General features: G+C 35.6%; 1 protein-coding gene across 1 annotated transcript in view; it reads left to right on the top strand.

Moving 5' to 3' along the window:
• The window catches only part of LOC139967870 (uncharacterized), a 61136-nt gene extending 46608 nt beyond the window's left edge, over positions 1-14528 (top strand). The window contains exons 2-3 of the mRNA XM_071972028.1: positions 10572-10704; positions 12592-14528. Of these exons, the coding sequence (XP_071828129.1) occupies positions 10572-10704; positions 12592-12671 (213 nt within the window). The 3' untranslated portion in view covers positions 12672-14528. The remainder of the gene's footprint in view (positions 1-10571; positions 10705-12591) is intronic.
• Positions 14529-15427: the final 899 nt, after the last annotated feature.

The raw sequence follows: 15427 nt of genomic DNA, 5'->3' as shown, positions 1-15427 counted from the left end.
AACATTTGTAATTATTTAGTCGTTTTTCATGAGGTAAAATAAAACCGAATAAAATTACAAGCAGAAAGCCTTGTTATCCGTTTTGGTGACGTTTCCGTAGAAGGGTCTTGGCTCGTTGTGTTGTACTTCTACTATCCATTACAATTACATTACAATAAATTTCAAATGAAAAGGAGGACACATTAATAGGTTAGCACATGCACCTGAATTTACGGTTACATACATTTACGTTAGTTGCTAGTCTGTCAGATTCCACTCGATCGAACCTGTGTCATCTCCTACCCACGTGTTCCATACGCAGGGAGTACTTGGATGTTTTAAGAGTTGAGTCAATATTTATCCTTCCATGGTTAATCATTGCTCATAAAATGATCAGTAAAATATTAACTAGCTGAGAACAGATGGCGTGTGTCTTAAATAATGTCTTTAAATGTCTTCATTGAAACATTAAAGGGACTCACACCAGCTTTGGTATTACATTGTAACCATCATCTTTGAAGAGAGTGTTTGTAAATTAGTATTTATATATGAAGTTTACGCATCTCCTTTAACCTCTTTCTGTAAATATACATACTTCAAGTCATCACAAGTTTATGTATGAATTATGATAACACGTCTGTTTTGATTTACCGAAGTTAACGTCACACAAATGCCCTTGAACATTATACCGTAATATCTGATATTATTAGATACAAATCATATTGATGTCAATCTGGAACTATGACATCACACATGTTTCCGTCAAGTTCACTTTAAGCAAACTGTGACATATCACAATATATCAATATCTCAAAAACGCCTTGTAGGAATTACATGCAAATTTCAACAGGATGCTTAGTAAATGTTCCTCATTTATCACTTAAAAATAAAATTCCTCTGAGCTTGTTACTGTAGTACCCCAAGAGAGACAAATATCAACATACCAATATAACCAACCTTCTCTTTCATCTGATATGACTAAACAGTCAATGTTGCCTACTGTTGCATATCGCATTCGGCAGTGTGTTGTTATCTATATTAACCGGTGTGACTAATTAGAAGGTAATTGAGCGTTTCATGGCTGGAAGAAATGTTCATATATATATAGCGATATTATCTACGGAAGATTGCGCAATATATCATTGAGTGATTCTGGTTCTATATATAAGTAAAGCACAGTTGTGTTATGAAACGGAACCAGTTACTTAATAGAGGATTGTATTCAATGTTTCAATCCTATATGTCTCACAAAGCTTACCATGCATTGTTATCGTCAGCCAGTACTACATTCACGTCATATTAAACAGAAAACCAGATTATCGTGAACTTTTATCATTGTCAAAGTATGCTCCTCTTTTCTACGTGGTTTATATCTGATATAATTCAATGCGACTATTATCTGTGGCATTCTAAGCTATAGCTTTATTTCCATTATAGAAGCGTTGACGATTTTGTAGGGAAAGGCCAAAGTCAAAAATGCCGCAGTAAAATATAGGTAATCGTGTTTGTTTGGTTTCCTTTTTCTAAAAACTAGAATTCCAGTAAAAAAAATATCGATTTCGTTCAGAGGGTAACGTAACTCCTATCGCCTCAAGGTAATCGCCCAAGGTGCTTGTAATTTCACAGCTTCTAAATTGCACTACCTATGAAGACAACTAGAAACGGAAACTGTTGCTGATATTGTAATAGATACATCTAAGGAACCGATATTAGTGTGGTCAGAAATAACCCGTAAGGGGTTTCTATTTGCCCTGTATATTGACAGGGATCCAAATACACGTAATTATAGGCGTGCTTCTCCACGAAACGCAGCAACCTTCGAAAGACCAAAACATGTAGATGATCGAACACAGTTGTTAGAGGAAACAAAGGAGGCAAGGGTTTTCTTTCAAAGAAATATATATTAAAGTAGAGATGAAAATCGATCGGTACTAATTTTAAACAGGAAATGGGGAAATAACTTCTTCAGCTCCATAATCATTATCGCACAGAATATTGAGATATATATAATTCGAAGTTGACCAGACACCCAACAAGTGAATAAGCTAGGAGAATATTAATTACAATGAATGAGATAGGTCAGGATTTTGTCTGTGTGAGACTGGTTAGATTCCGTACGTGTTAAAGTCGGGAGCAAATAGTAACCTAGAAAATACTTCTCTCCCTGTGGAGCTTTGGGTATATGGTGAAATGAGATATCCCGATGGCCAAAGAAAATCAATCTTTTGCCTAGAAGCATTCAGAAAAGCTTGGCCTAAATAACTCGGATATGACAACAAGTTGGAGAAAAGACTACATTTATGACGTCATCCTTGCACATTGCCTAACACTCGGACGCGCATGTATTGGTCACAATCGTGCACACGATGACGAAAAAAAGATTCATTGCACGCAGCTATAAAACGGCTAAATAAGCTGTATTGGTCACCTATCTAGAGTTAACGTAATATAGTACTCCGTATTATTTACATAGTCATTTCATCGACCAGTTCGTAACTGCTGACAAAATGGATTCACCGGAAATATGGCCTCGACAATGTGGTGGTCAAATAGTGTAATAATCTCAACAGCCTTGACTTGAAGTTAGCCTGTGCGTTTCATAACCCTCTTCGAAGCGTTAAATGAGCAACTCTTAACTTGATTTAATTACATTTCAGCCATCTGGAATGCAGATCACACAGATATACACATATTGCACAGATAGTGTTTAATCTCGTCTTTACTGTGCTAGACTGTTATTGACTTGAAGTAGCAAAAACTTACAAATAGATTAAAAATACATCTACTGACGAGGACACATTATATATATTTCACGAGACAGGTATAGTTCGATTGTCGCCTCATCTTTTAGTATCAAAAGCGTTTTTTTTTTCTTTCTTGTAAGTAGCTGTATTCTTATAAGATAGTATGATCAGAAGAAATCATCTTTCGGTTTGAAGTGAAATATCTGGTCCAATTCCAAGTATATGTACACCACAGTCCCTATCTTACTGTGATTCCTGTTTATGTCAACGTTGCTAAGGGCGTTTCCAAAGTTTTCCTTAATGGTTCAATCTGTTCGCTATATTAGTCTATACTTACTAACGTCTATATACGCCATGAAAACCTAAATATCATTATTGATGATGAGTGAGTCATGAACAACTTCCCGTAGCAGCTAAGAAACATTCTTATTCCTTTTGGTAGATATCACAGATTTAATGTGTCTTCACATGCAAGTCTGAAGATGTGAGTAAGTCTCAATACGATATCATCGAGCAACATATGTTTCAATTTCTTTTTATGTTTTTATTTATTATTTAAAATGCTTATTTTCTATAATGCAAATGGGTTTTGCAAATGCTTAATCTAAAATATTGAATCTGATTAGAAGTCCTTATGATGACATTGGTTAAGGTTCAAAACTGTTAACATCCCACCTTGAAAATGTGCAAAGAAAGAGATAAAATGAAAAAGGTTTTATATTCTAGTGACACTACGACATCAAAGGGTTACAAAATGACAGCTCCAAGACATGCCTTTTAAACTGCGGTAGCTCACATACCGAGCAAGATGTTTCTCAGCCGTTTTGGGGAGTTGATCTTTAAAAAGATTTCTGCAATATAAGTTATGGTGGGTGGTTGGTTATGTGATCGCTTTAAGCAGACTGCGTTAAAGGTATTATCCCTGTACTGCTATTACAATTAACCGACATAAAAGTAAACAGTTTCCTTAATATATTCACTGTTATAGTTAGATCTGTCCTTGTCAAATATTTATACATATCAAAACTATAATATAATTGTGCTTTTTAAATATTTGATATCAGGAGATCATTTTCTGCCTACGAGCGACAAACTCTAAACTATTGATATGATGTCAAGTGTACTCACTAGCACCAAGAAACACAAGATACTATATATTGGTCTACCTATTTGAGATTTGACGTGTCGTTTAAAACCATTCAGCTGGTTTCGGTAGCAGTATTATATTACAAATAAAGTTGAAATGTGACATATCGTAATCAAAGTTTCAGCATTAAGAGTTTTACACATCGATGTAACAGGCTCAGAGATGACGTTAATATACCATCAAGAAGTAAGCACATGTCTTATCGTCATGATACCTTCATAAGAACTAATCAAAGTTATATCACTGTCTGGGTATCTGTCGGTATTATATATATATATATATATATATATATATATATATATATATATATATATATATATATATATATATATATATATATATATATATATATATATGCTATGTAAGTTTAAATGATATGAAAATATGTATCTTCTGTAGTGTACTAGTCTTTTCCACAGAGTAGCATAAGATGCGGCACTAAGCGACATTTGGTCGTCGTTATCCGTTTGTGTTTAAAAAAATAAGGCAAATTATTCTTTTATAGACATTTCAACAATAATTTTAAAACAGTAAGCATGTTTCACAAAGCCCCATTACATTGAACAGTAACTTAAGAAATACACATATCCAGGTGAAAATCAGATTCATATGTTTAATCTAGTAAATATGTAACTGGGAAAAAATAATGAAACTAAGTGCAAGTGTTTTGAAACTAAGGCTGTTTTTATCGATTCCTCGTCATCTCATTATGTACTTTAAATGCGATTCTTTTTTCATCGCACTAGAGATAAATTTAGCAAGCTGACAAAACTAAATTTGGAGGAAGGATAATTTCGTTCAATGACCGCTGGGTATAATAAAGAGGCAACCAATAAAATGTCGGACAAAATTTTCGAGTAATAAAAAGATACCTTGGAAAGATATGAGAACTGCCAGATGATTCGTGGCGACCCCTCGGCAATTTACGGAGATATTCAACCAAGAACTATCTTATTGATTTATTCTATATAGGCTTTGAATTGTCACGCACTGGTGCACTGTACTTTACATGTTTAAATCAGAAGAAATTTAGTCTAGTTAGCTTCAACACGTTGGGTTAATGTGTAGATGATGTAAAATACATCCAACCCTCACCCCGATCACGTGGTCACAGCACATGTATGTATGTGTGTGTATGTGCATGTATGTATATGGGTGTTTGTAAGTACAGGATGGTCTGTTGACATGCGTGTTAATTCGCATGCCAAACTAGAATTAAATTTCATTTGAAAGCCAAGCCTGGCTGTAATGATTGCCATGAATCAGGGCAGCCCAAAATCCGTTAGTTTAGGCCACGTATAAAAATAATATCACTGGTTTTTCATCAAGACTGTAATAACTTGGCTGTATATCTGATCCCATCATGTGATTTCTCTATTTGACTACTGATTGGTGGCCAGATGCTGCAGTTGGTAATTAATCAATATTGGAAACATCTTCTGAACGGTAAGAGAAATTCAGCAGGAGGAAAAGAATGGAGACAAAGCTAAAATTATTCGTTAATATGACGTCAAAATATTGAACCCGATCATATACCAAATAATTCAGTATCTCAATATTATATATGAACTGCCCTTCTTTATCAGATCTGTTGGTTCCTATTTTGGATAATTGTACGGAAGCTTAAAGGTGCCATCAACATAAGAAAACTTTGCCCCAATAAGTCAACATTTTGCAGTAAATTGTTTAGATAAGAAGATAATATCTTATCAAAAATCATAAAAATGTTCGATTGCTCAGTTGCTTTAACTCAGCAATTTAACATTTTTTTCGCAAAATGTTTAATTGACCATTATCACGTCAATTCAACATTTTCTGAAAAATGTTCAATTGTTCACTTCATTCCAATTGAGTAATGGAACAATTTTCTGCAAAATGTTGAATTGACCACTTATAATTTGTCGTCAATTCAACAATTTTCTGCAAAATGTTTAATTGACCAATTATCACATCTCGTCAATGAAACATTTTGCAGGAGATTGTTCAATTGCTCAGTTAAAGCAACTTAGCAATCAACCATTTTCTTATTTTTGATAAGATATTATCTTGTTATCTAAACAATTTACTGAAAAATGTCAACTTATGGGGCAAAGTTTTTTATGTTGATGGCAAGTTTAAGCTTCCGTATAATTGTTCTATATATATTTTTTTTGTAAGCCAGTGAGACAGTCAGACAACGTCTTTATCAAACAAACGTTTCTTGAGATATTTATAAATTAAAAAAAATCCACTTAGTTCCAAAATGAAAACATTTAACGAAAAGTATTATTGAGAATAATTGTATTTTCATCAAGGGGGTTTATAAACCAAATTGCCATGAAATACCAAATGGTAAGCACACAGGAATGGAGCTGAATATTCAGTCTAAAAAGAATTACACATGTCTTCTGTAGCTCATCATTGAAGCTCTCTAAGCTCTAATACCTCTTGCAATACATCATTGGACTTTAAAGTGGAAGACATGTTAACATTCCCTACAGTTAAGTAAATATCTATTTACTTTTACTATTAAATCTCTCGTTCAACAATGACAGATTTATCACGTGACTGATGTCATTGCTTGTCAACTAGATAGTCACGTGACAATAATTTATCTAAAGGTGATGAAGACATCATAAAGTGCATAGAATTAGAACGAAATTGCTTGGATCTGTAAAGATTTACGTAGTATTCGGCACGAGATATATACCAGATTGGCGTTATCTGACGTCATGCACGTCAGGGTTAACGTTTATGGGGGGTTGAAAGTTTCAAAATAACACAGAACCTGGAAAAAACAGCAGTTATAGAGCACTGGTTAATATTGACCTTACGTTTTACGCAAAGTTTTAATCAGTATTGATTCGACAACAGTGTTGGTAAGGTATATATTGATATCGAGTATTGATCTTATTATTAAAGTAAGTATGAAAACAGTATACAAGTTAAAGTATTTCTCGTAAGTCATATCCCATCTTTATGGGTCGTAAAAGATTCACAAAACCATTTGTTCTTTGTGAAATAATATTTACACGGGACCTTATATGCTACTCTATTTGTGTTTGTCAAACCCTGAACGGTCATATCTATTGATATACATGATTAAACATATTAGTACAGTCTTAGTAAACATCGATGTATACTTTTTGTTGTTTATCTTATAAGCTTTCATTGCAACACCGCTGATTTATATTCCGTTAGAGGGAGAGGAGAACACATGCCTATACTTAACTCCCAACTGATGACTGTCTCGTGTTCAGTGACTTTGACAACATAAGAGATTAATATTCACTTTAAAATCAATTGGCTCAACACCTTCTTTCCGTGCTATTATCAGTGGAAAGCATAGGCGTATGGGGCCCAATTTGATTTGGTGGGGAAGGGGGGGGGTTGGCTGTAACGACTTGCCCGATAAAATATAGCCTAAATTTTTCGCGCTCTCCGCGCGCGTTCGACATGTACATATCAAATAGGCATGCATCGGTTATTACATCGCCTGCCAATTACATACAATCATTTGCCGTGTTATTACCCTTCCATATTGGTTATCATTTTTCGGGAAGTCGTTTTACATTTAGTAATGGCATTAGTAATGGCGAAATAGTCGGGCAAGCTTTAGAACTTTATTTTAATAACCAAGGAGATTGTTTTTTAAACTATTCATTTCCTTTAGCTACATCATTGCAATTTATTTTTCTTTCAGTAGGTGCCTGAAAAATTCTCAGCATATTGCCCGAATTTTCCCCAAAATATTTGGGTGGGGGCTGCAGCTACCCCAGCCCCCCACCACCCCCGCCTCCTACGCCACAGGAAGGGTATATCGTCGTGTCTTTTCCCATCATATATACTGAAGAGTTTATTTGGTTGAACCAACTGACATAGTTGTGTATTCTAACGGTCGGTGTGGCTATTTCGGTAAAAGTTTTGTTTTCCATCATCGCCATTCCCAATCAATACAATGCTTGTAAAAACAACTTACTCGTGCTATACATTCCGTCCCTTGTTCCCTCTGTTAAAGTTATTAATTCTTTTTGAAATGCATGAAGTTTTTTTATCCTAGACAATTGCTCAACACACAAACCGTTTATGAAACCGGTGAAATCGAGACGCCGTATGACCTCTTCTGTAAAGGTCGCTATATGTCACGCTCTTTAGAGTCAAATCTCAAATCCACTTGCTGTGTCGTCTAATCCATACGCCAAGTATATATGCAATTTCGAGAGCTTCATTTGCCCCTTTAATCCAATCACGAAGAAGTACCTGAAAGGAGTCGTCTTTTCTTTAATAACATGGCATTAGGTTACTTCTAAAGATGAGTGTTTCAATTGAGCCCGTAATTGGTCTGTCACGGTACTTCTTGATCTTAAAGCACGCTTCTTGGAAGATTACAAATCTAACATCCTTTCCCTCATAAAAACAATGTAACTTTTTTTTTCGTAATCGAAGTGGACTATACCGAAATGTTGTATCCTTTTATAAAAGTTTGTAATTGTGCAAAGTTATATCCAATACGAATAAATAATGTTAAAGCATGTGTGGCCTTTCATTCTAAACAGCAAATTCCGACACGCCAAGTAGGACACACTCCCTAGCCTTGACTGTGTCTTTAATTCATTAATATTTTGTCCACTATATAGGCAATTGGCGGTGCTACTTCAACAACAAAAAAACAGGAAATATCATTGTTCAAAGTTAGAAGTTTTAGAGATAAAATTACTTGATATTCCACTCTTTATGAAATCGAATGCCTCTTTAATTTAATTTAAATACAACTGAAGACATTTCTGTGGAAAAGTCGCCTCTTCCATTGACGAAACCTCTTGGGAAGCCTAACTCCTTTACCGAATGATTAAAATGCTACCATTTGATTGTATTACTCATTCAGTTTCTTTAATATATCATATCCCAGACAGACAAATTGAAATAACAGATGTCATATTCCTTGTAATGATTCTTAAACCTTTCTTCTGGTTATAAAGGGTAATTTATTTGTACTGAAGTGTTATATTCCCCTTTTTGATTTACCTATGTTCCTATGTACCTATGTGATTTACCCTTTACTATCAAACATGTTGATATCTCCGCAAGTTTACAATACAGATTTTGTTGCCTTGTAACATTTATCTTTTTAAGTGAGTTAAACTTTTGTCAAAAATTCAACAAATATTTAAACTTATTAATTTCTAGTCATTAATTGTGTAATAAAGTCACAATTTTCGCATACATATCGTATCATAGTTATTCTATCTTCCTTTGCGGTTGTATATAAATTTAAAAGCACCACTTACTTTCATAGTTTCTACAGAGTTTAGTCTCTTTAAGTTAAATTGTTAGACGATTTGCCGAAGAAGAATATATTGACATCAAACTAGATTCCTAAACGGCTAAAAAGATTATAATCTTAAAGCACGACACGAAATGACTGTAAAAACAAAAGACACTTTAGCAGCGCAGTTCAAAGCCCTATACATAATACAGGCTGTATTTGCAAAATAAATTGGGACTAAACATTCAAAATGGCTGTCCATAGAGATCTTGTTTGCAAATCTTGAGAAATGTAAAATGTAGAACTGTTTATGAATCCTCTGAGAACAGATTTTCTATATTGATCTGGATGTTAGTACGACCATCAAGCTTTGTCAAAGTTCAACATCCGGTTGTAGAGATCACAATGTAGCCATGATCGATAATAGATGCTACTATTGGAAGGAAAGTCGATAAAGGTGTCTTCATTTTTATTCACACCTGTTAAACACCATTAATAACATGCTCTACTTTCTAATTTCACAAAAACATGAGTAAACTAAACAGACGTCTGCTGAAGGATGTCGACGTGTAGCTATAATTGCCTGAAATTTTACCCTTCGGGTCGACAAAAACTGTCAGGTGTTTTTACAATAATGAAATTACATGGGCTTAGGATCAATGGGCCGTGTAACATGATTAAAAACAGCCTAAGCACTACAACGCTAAGCTTTCTGTGACATGAAAGCAATTATGGTCCAAACTAGTTGCTCTGTTTGGATAACTGTGGATGTTTTTTTATTTTGCTCGGCGTTTTCACAGGCACTTACTTTTAGGTTCGAAAGTCAAAATGGCAAAACGATACTTGCTTTGGGCTTGATTTTTATCGGATTCGTTTGATCTGCGAACAAGATCTGAGACGGGCACGCAACCTACTTTTCAGTCAAAATAAAATACAAAGTCAAACTCATAAACACAAGTTACTTTCTCTCCTTTCCTTTTTTCTTTTCTTCTGCTCCTGATCTTTCCCCTCCTTCGAGTGAGTGGAGATTCATCTTGATTAGATGGTTTATTTGTCCATCTTCAAGTTCCTGTACCGAAGCATCACCGCGGGACGTGTAGGCTATACTTGGCAAATCACGGAATTTAAGCTATTTGAAATGTGTCCTCTTTCTTACTGTGTTATCTTGTTTTAGTATTTGTTTTAATATATGTTAACGTGGGACATATATTTGTTGTTAAATTTTCATTGTTTTCATAACGTATGCTATTAGAACGATTTCCTATTCTCTAGAACAAACGTTTTTGTATATATGCTTGAGTATCATTATCATTCAATGTTCAGGTTTCGTTCAATTGGAATAAATGAAATAAAATAATGCTTCATCCATCAAATTAATGAGCTTTGCCTATTATGGAATAACAATATGCCATTGTTTGAAACTGGTTTTCTTTATTGTTGTTTACTTTCGATACAGTTTACGGATAGAATACGAAACTCAATGAAGATATTGGAAGATATGGATTTGAACACAGAATTGGCAGACCCAGAAACGACGTATAGGCGACAAGAGCCATGGTCTAGCCAAACATCCGGGTTACTATCAACAGGTGGGTGCACTCGAATACTTTATCACTCATACAAGTTACAGATAATTGTAGCCTAAAGCTCTAATGTGAAGAAATTCGATCGTTTAACCTAAGAAAATGTTCCTTTGCAACAACGATATTACACATACTGAGAATTGGGACCAAATAGTTCATTGCTGAACAGCGACATTTCAATAAGGAGGTATTTCAAATAACAAAAATTAAGCATTTCAATTCAGTTTATATTTACCCCTTCCATCCTCTGAGGAAGTACACCTAGACTAATTGATGCTCTGTTTCACTAGAGACTTGTCTAAGTGATGCAAACATTTTCTTTTAGTGTGAAAAAGCCTTCCATTTCAATTGTGCTCTGCATTAAAACAAATAATAAAATTCATCACCAATTTTTTTCAGACAATGTTCTGGTATCTACCAATGTCGGTACGGTATTTTTTTACTTTATTGCACATTAGTTTTCAAAGGTTTTTGCGGGTTTTTAACTCGAGCATTGTAGGTCTGGAATAATTTGAGTGTGATAATAGCCTGTTTAGATGCTTTATTCAATGGTGTAGTTACCAGTATTGAACAAAGTGCTCGAAGATGCAACAAAGACAACTTCACGTAATAAAGCTTACAACTTTATTGTACTATGTCCAAGTCTATATCCTGACACTGTTAAATAATGGTCCTCATGGAGTACATAATGGTCCCTATGGAGCACAGAATGGTCCCTATGGAGCACATAATAGTCCCTATGGAGCACATAATGGTCCCTATGGAGAACATAATGGTCCCTATGGAGCACAGAATGGTCCCTATGGAGCACATAATGGTCCCTATGGAGAACATAATGGTCCCTGTGGAGTACATAATGGTCCCTATGGAGCACATAATGGTCCCTATGGAGTACATGATGGTCCCTATGGAGCACATACTGGTCCCTATGGAGTACATAATGGTCATATAGGGTAAATAATGGTCCCTCCCTATGGACAACATAATAGTTTCTATGAGGCACATAACGGTCCCTATGGAGCACATAATGGTCTCTATGGAGCACACACATTATGGTCCATATGGGGCACATAATGGTCCCTAAAGGGCACATAATGGTCCCTCCCTATTGATAACATAACTGACCATATGGAGCACATACTGGTCCCTATGAGGCACATATCGATCCCTATGGAGCACATAATGGTCTCTATGGAACACACACATAATGGTCCATATGGGGCACATAATAGTCCATATGGAGCGTACGTTGACGCCAAACGGTGTACTGATTGTGTCATTACATCTCCTGGACTATTCCAATAGAAAGTTAATATACAATCTCCTAACTGTATAATCCAGTACCATATACAAACTACAAACTGTAATCCAGCATCATTTATAAAACTTCTACCATAATTACCATCTTTGATATGTTGGATCAGTGGCGTAGGAAGGTACTTTTGAGTGGGGGGGCTGAAGACTGATGGCCGGCCTGGGGGAGGGGTCTAAGGGGAAGGGGTGTCCCCCTCCCCTTTGGAATTTTTTGCATTTCCAGGTGGCCTCAGATGCAATTTGGTGCAATATAGCACACTTTAACACGCACTCCATTTTGTAAACTTAATTTTGTATTTTCACCTGGCCTTAGATGCAATTTGGTGCTCCAAATGAGATTTTTTTCTCATTTGGAAATGAAAAAGGGGTTTTCTGACTTGCGAACCGGGGGGCGGAATGATACTTCCGCCCCTCCACATTTTTCACTGGGGGGGCTGGCGCCCCCCCCCCCCCCCAGCCCCCCCCGGTTCCTACGCCCTTGTGTTGGATGTCTATAATTGTATTCTTTCCTTTACGTGTCTCTTGAGAATATGTTTTAATGATGTTTTTTGTTTCTTTTCCTTCCCTCTCTTCCCACAGACAAGATTTCCGCCAAAAGAGGAGGAGCTTGCATAGGTAGATTCGTGCCAATCCTTCACAAATGCGTGCGCAAAGGTTAAAAGCTACATTCATAAAGAAACTCATCCAGACATTAATTTAGTAACCCTACAAATATTGTTCTCATTTTTGGATTCAACTGGATACTTGTCCTTGGCCATACTACGCAACTCGTACCAGTGTCATGTGACTAAACCCATTCTGCAAAGAGTCATGCAGGGCTTAGTTATGAAGTGCGCTCCATCTACAGGATCTAAGGCACTTGTTCGTGCCCAGCTTTACATGTAAAAATATAGGTTAAGTTGCTTCTGTCCTTGAATCTGAAATCACATTCCTTTGATAGCATACAAAAAGATAATATGTGGACACGTCATGTGTAATAATTGAAGCTATTTACTCTCAGAACAAAAGATGTTGTTCATCGTATCAATCAACACCTGCGTTTTTCACTTGCATAAAAGAAATCTTTGAGTTGAATTCTAAGTAGCATTCATTCAGCTAGAAGTGTTTAATGAGATATGTTTTCTCTCAGTAGTAGACTAAGTAAAGATCACGATTCACTTGGACAATTGTTCATTACAAAGAGCTACTTATTCCCAACGACTATACAATCAGTTTTATTCATTGAGTGTTTGTATTGTAATGATCTCGAACTAGTTTAACACTATTATTCGAAAGTTAATATTTGTATCGACGTATTAAAGGCACCATATCGTGGTTTGAGACGTATGAAGCTATTTGAAATGAAACAGAATATTGTGTTCTCCTTTGGGTAGGCTAAGGACAACACTGTCTAAATGATGTGTGAGCCATACACGGGCAATGTTTACTAATCTGACTGCGCAACCACCATGGAGGGTTGTGTTAAATGTGCATGTTAACATGACTACGCCACTACTACGGGTTGGCAGTGTTTCCGACTGACATATTCGTATTACATAGTATTTCAAAGACCGTGTAACCATGACAATGATTGATAAAAATGCAATGTTACTAACATCCGGGCTTTCTTGATAGTCATGACATCGGACGAGACGGTGTCTTTAACATTGCTTAATTCTGGGTGATAAGTTAATTAAAGGCGTATGCAACTGAATTGTTTGCAATAATATGTACGGTGTGTATAGAAACGTTATACATGAAGTATTTAGACAAGCAAGTGATAACAAACAAGCAACAAAGCATGACGTTTTTTTTTTTTTTTTTTTTTTTTGAAGATGCAAGGATAAAACCTCCTCTAAAACCTGCAAAAAGAAAATTAAGTTTTATTATTTTGAATCATTGCAGCGAACAATTTTTACTGAAAATGTAAAAATGTAAGTTTCACAAACTGACCGTTTGCTTATAGAATGACCATTTAACATGTAAATATCGTTCTCCCGATTGGTTTTAAGTTTTTCAGTGTTGGTTGATTAACTCAAGATCAGCGTATGCCTTACTCCTATATATTACTCGGTAAATTAATTTATCTGACTGGAAATGATATGAAGACAGAAAAATATGAATTATTCTTCCTATTTTATTTTTGGTTTTGTTTTTTGAACCATAACAACATTTGTCCATACAAGTAGTTAACCTATGGTTTAAGGTTTCAAAATAAACATACACCTCAGAACAACATAAGGAGAACGGTGAGCCAAGGAAATAAGCGTTAATATGCTACACATGTTATCAGTGGGTCCTAAGACATGCCATTCAGGCATACATTGGTACCTTGCATAAACTCATTTTAACACAGTGATAAACTGCCGAATGTATCGTGTATCTCTCATATCTACTATGTAACTTTGTTTATAGCATTTATGTACATGTCCTACGAAACACCAAAGTAAGCAAGAAACTTAAGAGGGATGTGAAAGATTTTTCGCATTGATGACACGGCAGTGGAAATAAACAAAAATGAACAAAAAGTGACTTGATATCGCTTTATTTTTCTCTCTCTTTATCCATTTAATCTTGTTTTTTCTTAAACTTTTGATATATATTACGCCAACAACACTTAAGCAAGCGAAGGAAACTTCCATCTTGTTGTGGAAGAGCTGACAGTGATCAAGAACTCCACAGTACCTCTTATCAACGTTCGTTCTACTTGCATAGTTTCGAGTACTATCAGGGAGGTAGTGAGCTTCCTTAAAGTGGAGAGGGGGGGGGTGGGGGCATAACATCAGAGGGGCAATTTTTCATTCCACAACCACCACTCGTTATGCTATAAACCGATACACACCGGCCATATCACTTAAATATATATGATGTGTTAGTATGCTATCAATACTATTTATTGAGTTTGTTTATTGTTAACCGTGCTACAAAAAGATATGGGATGCCATTAATAAAAAAATAGCATTTACAGAATAAAAATAATTAATTAAAATCAAATATTAAAATTAACAAAGGCTTAAGATTTTTAAAAGACAGTTCTTCATCAAAGAGGCACATTTTATTTGCCAGTAGGGCACATTTGCTATTTTGGAAAAAAGTGGGGTCACGTGCCCCCCCCCCCTCCCCGGCTCTTACCCCCTGAGTACTATCATTTTGTCCATTGTATGCATAGCGCCGCTAAAAGGTGAAACATTTTACTTCCCTTGGGCATTTTGCCCCCATGGCAAACAAAACAGATCCCTCTAATTGGAACCGATTTCTGACTTTGAAACTGAAACAGCTACGAGTTAGATACTTCCTTAACAAATCCTTCTGTATGATCGCCAACGTTTCCGATACTCAGTTAATGTTCAGTTTCGACGGCCTCAAATTCATTCATCTCTCAAAGTATTACTATGACAATATTGCAACTTGGATCCAATCTGCAGTTTACTGTTCC

The sequence above is a fragment of the Apostichopus japonicus genome, chromosome 1, assembly GCF_037975245.1.
Source record: "Apostichopus japonicus isolate 1M-3 chromosome 1, ASM3797524v1, whole genome shotgun sequence".
Lineage (NCBI taxonomy): Eukaryota > Metazoa > Echinodermata > Holothuroidea > Aspidochirotida > Stichopodidae > Apostichopus > Apostichopus japonicus.
Note: the sequence above shows the minus strand (reverse complement) of the source record. Positions and strands in the feature narration are given on the sequence as shown.